General features: G+C 36.0%; 1 protein-coding gene across 1 annotated transcript; it reads left to right on the top strand.

The window, feature by feature from the left end:
* The first annotated feature begins 1,293 nt into the window (after positions 1 to 1,293).
* On the top strand, positions 1,294 to 6,198 carry CIB4 (calcium and integrin binding family member 4). Its single transcript, XM_087929532.1, has 4 exons — positions 1,294 to 2,315; positions 3,563 to 3,672; positions 4,005 to 4,093; positions 5,907 to 6,198. The coding sequence occupies exons 1-4, from the start codon at positions 2,174 to 2,176 to the stop codon at positions 5,926 to 5,928; spliced, it is 363 nt and encodes a 120-aa protein (XP_087785658.1). The 5' UTR covers positions 1,294 to 2,173; the 3' UTR covers positions 5,929 to 6,198.
* Positions 6,199 to 6,291: the final 93 nt, after the last annotated feature.

Below are 6,291 nucleotides of genomic sequence, written 5' to 3'. Positions count from 1 at the left end.
GTGGTTTACACAGATATCCAGATCCTATACATAGGTCCTATTCTATACATAGATATCCAGATCTGCGGGGGAGGGGTACAACATCATCTATCTCCAATCTACAACACAGTCCTTTCAACAGTTCCAAGGAGGCTCCATACCAATTTGCATCATTTAGGTGACTCTGATGACCCAGATAAACCTCCAGGTGGCCTTAACAACTTGCTAAAAGAATGTAAATGACCAGCTGTCTGCAAGGAGTACAATTCCTTCCATTCCCCACCATTCAGTCAGAGCTGAAGAAGCAAAACGTCTTCAAAGGAAAACCAGAAAGCCCAGTTGCCTCTTGAAAAAAATACACCATGCTTAGTCTTATATACCTGTAGAGGAACTGGTTATACAAAAAGTTATGAATTGTGCTGAAATGGATAAATTAACGCTGAGTCTAAAAGATAAGGAATCTTCAATATTTTATAAGGTATGGGAACAATGGTATAACTGGATAGATTGAAGACAGACTAAGGATAAGTAGTTATTAAATATAGAATATAGATAAAATAAGAATATAATTATGCACAAATTAATATTTGTAAATATTGCACAAATGATTGTTACATGATAAGCACCACAAACAGCTGTTATATATTTTTTATGTTTTTAATGTAATAAAATTCAATAAAGTTTATTTTTTTAAAAAAGAATAAAAAGGAAAAAAGCACCATGACCTGGATGACTGAGAATCTACAAACATATCCAGATCCTTCTTACAACTACTGCAACTGAGCTACTACCAAAGTGCACAATCTACATTTCTTGACATTGAACTGCACTTTGTTAAAAAAAAACACCTTCTTTACCTTTTTTTTTTTAACGGAATAATGTTAGTACATCACCAATCTTTTTGACACTTCCCATGTACATAAGAGTGTTCACTTAGATTACAATTAATGGTTCTGAGATCTTCTATTTTTTGTTATGTGGCCCACTTTTCATTTTTTAAACTTAATTTTTTGTTCCTTGGTTTGTCACAGAATTTTCTATGCAGCCATACCAGTCTCATCAGCTGTCTCCCATTTTTATTTCCGTTTAATATTGTCTGTCTTGGGGGCTTAATTATCTAATTTTTCAGAATTTTGCAATCCTTCTGAACTTTTTTTCCCTTTAGGTTTTCTCACCATGAAATCACTCCTACATTTTTTCTTATACTTTATTAAAATATATTCTCTTGGATATTTAGAATATATGTAAAGTCTACATTCAGTTTTTCTTGTCTACAACATTGTGGATTTTAGGATCATATGAATATTCTCTCCCAAGGTTTTTACAATTTTCACTTGCTCAGACATTCTTTCTCTCTTAGTAAGTCTAGTATAACCAATCCTCTCTAACCTTCCTCCACCTTGTTGACAATGAAGTTGTCTACAAGGCATGTCAAGAACCCATTGAATCTCTCACTTGCTGCAAAATTCTCAGCTGACAGACACTGGGATAGTTGAAATTATCTCACCATTATGTTTTTGCTGGACACCTTGGATGATTTGTAAGGCTGTCATCTAAGGAGAGGATGGTAGAGGATATTATATATTGGATGGGGATCATACAATGTACTAGATTAGGCTAAAATGGAATTGAGTTATAGTTGTATGAGCCAGGGTTTAGTTCTAATATCACTGGCAGAGCATAACATGTTATGTGAATGCGGTTTTAGTAACATGGGTTTAACATTTTACATGTAAATATAAGCCAGCATTGTATGTGGTTGCATCTTCCATAGCTTTATTAGGATATAGTGGGACTGTAGATATTTCCTCTATTCTGCTACTTAGAGCAAAGAGGCAGGTGCTGATAGAATATGGACAAGTGTTTTCTTTGAACTAATGATCTACTGCCACCTAATGGTGAATAAGAAAAACTGCAGAAGGCTTGAAACAGGAAGACAGGAAATGAGAGGCCAAAGCATCTTTATTACAATTTAATCAAAGAAATATTCTTCTTGTATATGAGGATATTCACAGCATAAAAGTATTTCAGTGCAGTCTGTTTATGGTTTTACATCGAATATAGTATCAAAGAAAGATTCTATCAAGCCACATTGTGTAAAACTGCTATTATTAAATTTATATAGTTGCCCATATGTAGGCTAGAAGTGCTCCACTAAGAATAATTGTTGTCAAGTTCTTCTATTTTCACCCAGATGAATCCATTCAGGGACAGGATCTGCAAGGTCTTCTCCACAGATGGCTACTTTACATTTGAGGACATCCTTGGGATGGCATCTGTCTTCAGTTACCTAGCATGTCCCACTCTTAAGATTGAATACGCTTTTCGGATTTATGGTATGTCATTCCCTCATACTAATATCCTCAATAATGGTTTCAGTTTAAGAAAAAAGCAAACATCCTTAGGTCTGGAGGCACTTTGAGGACGACCTCAGGAATTGGAAACCTAGGTGAGATTGGAACCATTTTATTTTTCAAAGAGGGGATAGAAAGTCTGCAGACATGGCCCGAGAAGAAACAATTGTTTGGTTCAAGCCATAATATGGATAGTTTGATTTTTACTTTAAAAACTGAAAAAAGGAGGGTAAAAGGAGGGGGGGATTTTAAATAATCACACTGCATACAAAAAATAAATTCAGCCGAATTTATTTCACACTTTACTCATTAAAACTTGAAATGACATGAAATTATGTTAATCAGTTTTCCCATTGCAGTGATATTCCATTCCATTGTCAATTTATAAACAGAAAGCATATATCTATAATCCAAGATTTAAATCCAGAGTAACTCAGTATTCCCAGTGTTGAATAATTACCTTTGTCACTGAATCTACTTTTTAGAATACATTCCCCTCAGAGAAACACATCACAAAATATGTTTTTCCCCCCTCCAAGCATTGCTCAGGATGTTTTGGGTAGGTTCTTTTAGTTGGGGGTGATGGTGTTGCATGTTATTCCCTCATATACTGTTGTAATATATACCTGTTAAATAATGCTGTTTGTTCAATGTATAATGTTGCAGTCTTTTAACCTTGTGAAGCCACCAAGAAGTGTTTTGGAGTTGGGTGGCCTGGAAATTTGATGAATAAATAAATAAATAGCCCTACCACTCTTTTGGTGGATTAATTCTAGTGAATGGCTTGCACATCAAATCATGATTAAATTGTGGCTCAGCACATATGTGATTCCTGTAATGACACTGGCTCCCCATCGCACACTCTTTCCATACGTTGTGATGTGTACATGTTATGTACAAGCAGCTTCAGGCCATGTTCAGGTTCAGTGTGGAAGTCAATGGAAAAAAGGAGAAAAGGAATCAGATTGTCAGAATTGGGACTGCTTATGCAGCACATCCCAAGGCCAGTTCTTTACATATTCTGCTGCAAAAACAAAAATCAGGCAGATGGAGACAAAATACTTTAGTCATTAAACATTGCTGGGCTGGATGGACTGAAATTCCGTGGCAGTTTTATGAGAAAAGATAATATTGTTCGTGTAATTCTTAAATATTTGGCACTGGACTGCATAATAGGCTGTAAATATTCCAACCCTATTTCTATTTTTCACAATATTTTAATTTCCCAGATTTCAACAATGATGGTTTTGTTGATGAGGAAGATCTCCAAAATGTAATCCGCAGATTAATCCATAAGAATAACCTCAGTGAGGAAGAAATTGTGTCTCTGGCGAACCATGTAGGTAATTCTTTCCTTTACCACCTTGAGAGTAACTGAGGCCTTAGCATAAAATTGTTTTAGATAGTTTAATTATCTTTTCAGTAGAACCTGGGCATGAGAGACACAGCTCTTCTGTCTTCTAATGGCTGTCTTCAACCTAATACCTTCCAGCTGTGTTGGGAAGCCAATGGCTACCTAGATGGACATCTGCGAGTTGTAGTCCAAGCACATTTTGAGAATGAGACTGGAAAAAGAAATCCATTTTGGAGCGCAAAAATAAAATTCTTATGTTGACTAATATGAAACAGAAATATTATTTCTGTATAATACATACTTTGTGTTTGAAACAGATTTTGGAGGAAGCTGACTTGGATAATGACAGAATGCTCTCTCTGGCAGAATTTGAACATGCTATGATAAAATCTCCAGACTTCCTACAGTAAGAACAATTCCCACCCTATCCCATCCACAGTGTAGTTGCGCTTCTTTGCTCTCACATGATTCAAATCCAGCTCTGAAATCTCTCCTTCTATAATGTTTTATGTAATTTCCCCTACAAAAAAAAAATTGCCAGTCTATATCAGATATAATGCTACACAAAGGCTGGCCAAGGCAACTTTGACAGATTTCTAACATAGGGAGGGGAATATAAGAAAATAATAATAATACTGGAGACGACACTAAATGTCAGGCCGCAAGATCGAAAAAGAGAACTTTGCTATTGTTTCCAATGTTCATTACAAGAAATTTAAATTTTTAAATATAATTCCATTTCATTTCTTTCTGTAAATTGGATGATATATACAGTAAAAATGGACTAGCATCCCTTTTTTTATCCCTAAGATTAAAAAAAATGAAGGAATTTCAAATGTTGTCCATGTTGGAACCTTCAACAAATGTGAGACTACTAAATGTCCCATTTATATTGTTCTGCAAGCTCAGCATTTTTTGAGCTCAGAAAGCTTTCTACTCCTTCCCAAAACAATTATTATTACAATTAGAAACTTCAGTGATCAGAAGGCAAACTTCACATCAGTATATTGATGCAGTTATAAATTTATGGAATTAAATTATACTAGAGCATGAACTGAGGTATTTTTAAATGATGAATCCTTAGAATTCAGATTGGCTCAAAAAGGTTAAACCAAATTCTGACCTTAGAATAAATGATTTGTCAATACATTCCCAACCAAAGATGTCTTTCATACTTGGGCTTCTTCAGAAAAGGAGGAGACTGAGATTTACCTACTTTCTTGACACCACATTCTTTATTTTCTCTCTATTTCTGGAGACTTAAACGGACTTCTCTTGGCTGCACTATATGCCTGAAAACCCACAAGGTGCTTCAGAATCTGTCCCTTCTTTGGTTCTCTCAGCTGGTTTTAATAGCTTATGGTTTGCTTGGTACTGAATGTAGGAGCCATGGTGGCACAGTGGTTAGAATGCAGTATTGCAGTATTACCCTGCCCAGAGTCTGGAGTTCGATCCTGACAGGCTCAATATTGACTCAGCCTTCCATCCTTCTGAAGTTAGTAAAATGAGGACCCAGATTGTTGGGGACAACATGCTGGCATTTGTAAACCAGAGAATGCTGTAGAGCAGCACCCCCAACCTTTTGGGTAACAGGGACCGGTTTGGAGGGGGAGATTTTTCCATAGACTGGAGAGGGCATGGTTTCTTGTGCTGCCTGCATCCCGCAGATGGGGCTTTGCTTGTTTGCGCAGCCTGTTTCTGGCATGCTGCAGACGGACCAGGGGGTGGAGACCTCTGTTATAAAGCATTATGGAGTGGTATTGCTATTGCTGTTATGTTTAGACAATATGAACTATTTGTCTCTAATCTGACTTTGAAGCAAATGGAAGTGACTGTTTCAATTTCTTAATGATTTACTGGATAAAATGTCAGCTAAGTGGCATCCCGTTGAGAATATCTTAATGGCAGGACTCACAGGATAACTGTTCAAAGTATACTCATAAATGTATTATACAGTAATGTGTCAGAATTGATCCATATACTTGGAAATACCTTTGCTTAAGACCTGAAGCTTTGTTGCATTCCAAATTGTCAACAAAACGTTTAGGCATTTCCTGGAAGGAGGGAGGGACAGAATTGTGAGAACAGGAAGCAGCATTGCTATAGATCTGGTGTTATACACAAGTTTAGTAAGCGATCCAAGAACAAAGTAAGGAAGACAGAAATAATTTAAAGTCAAGTGAGACCTAGTCTGGAAAACTAATTAATGTTCTTTCCAGATCCTTCAAGATCTACTTCTGAGAGACAAGAAGGTGACAACATGGGAGATTTAGGACCTTGCAACTGGACATGCAGAAGTAACACTAAAGGCTGTCATGAAAGATCAGATAACAAATCAGTCAATGTATTTTTGCAAAGAATATGCAAATAAACAATGATTCTGAGAGCAGAAAGGAAAAAAGTCATTTATCTAAGTTTGTCTTTTCTTCCATCCAATGCAATTATAGAGAACGACATTTTCATAGCAATGATAAAGCAACTTTCGTACAAGAGGGAATATTTGACTATACAATGCCCTTACCTTTCTTATAATAAATACCTCTATACTAAAAAGGAAATATTGTTATTAATTACTGCTTTATTTAGAGGTTTTCTAATCAATAC

The sequence above is a fragment of the Pseudonaja textilis genome, chromosome 1, assembly GCF_049901715.1.
Source record: "Pseudonaja textilis isolate UNSWEBS1 chromosome 1, rPseTex1.2, whole genome shotgun sequence".
Lineage (NCBI taxonomy): Eukaryota > Metazoa > Chordata > Lepidosauria > Squamata > Elapidae > Pseudonaja > Pseudonaja textilis.
The sequence above is the reverse complement of the archived record's forward strand: the minus strand, read 5'-3'. Positions and strand labels throughout refer to the sequence as shown.

What these genes read in the sequence shown, in the direction of transcription:
- CIB4 (XM_087929532.1), top strand. Translation starts at nt 2,174, where the DNA reads ATGAATCCATTCAGGGACAGGATCTGCAAGGTCTTCTCCACAGATGGC. An exon ending in ATACGCTTTTCGGATTTATG is followed by an intron (nt 2,316 to 3,562) that starts GTATGTCATTCC and finishes TTAATTTCCCAG; the next exon opens with ATTTCAACAATGATGGTTTT. An exon ending in AAATCTCCAGACTTCCTACA is followed by an intron (nt 4,094 to 5,906) that starts GTAAGAACAATT and finishes TGTTCTTTCCAG; the next exon opens with ATCCTTCAAGATCTACTTCT.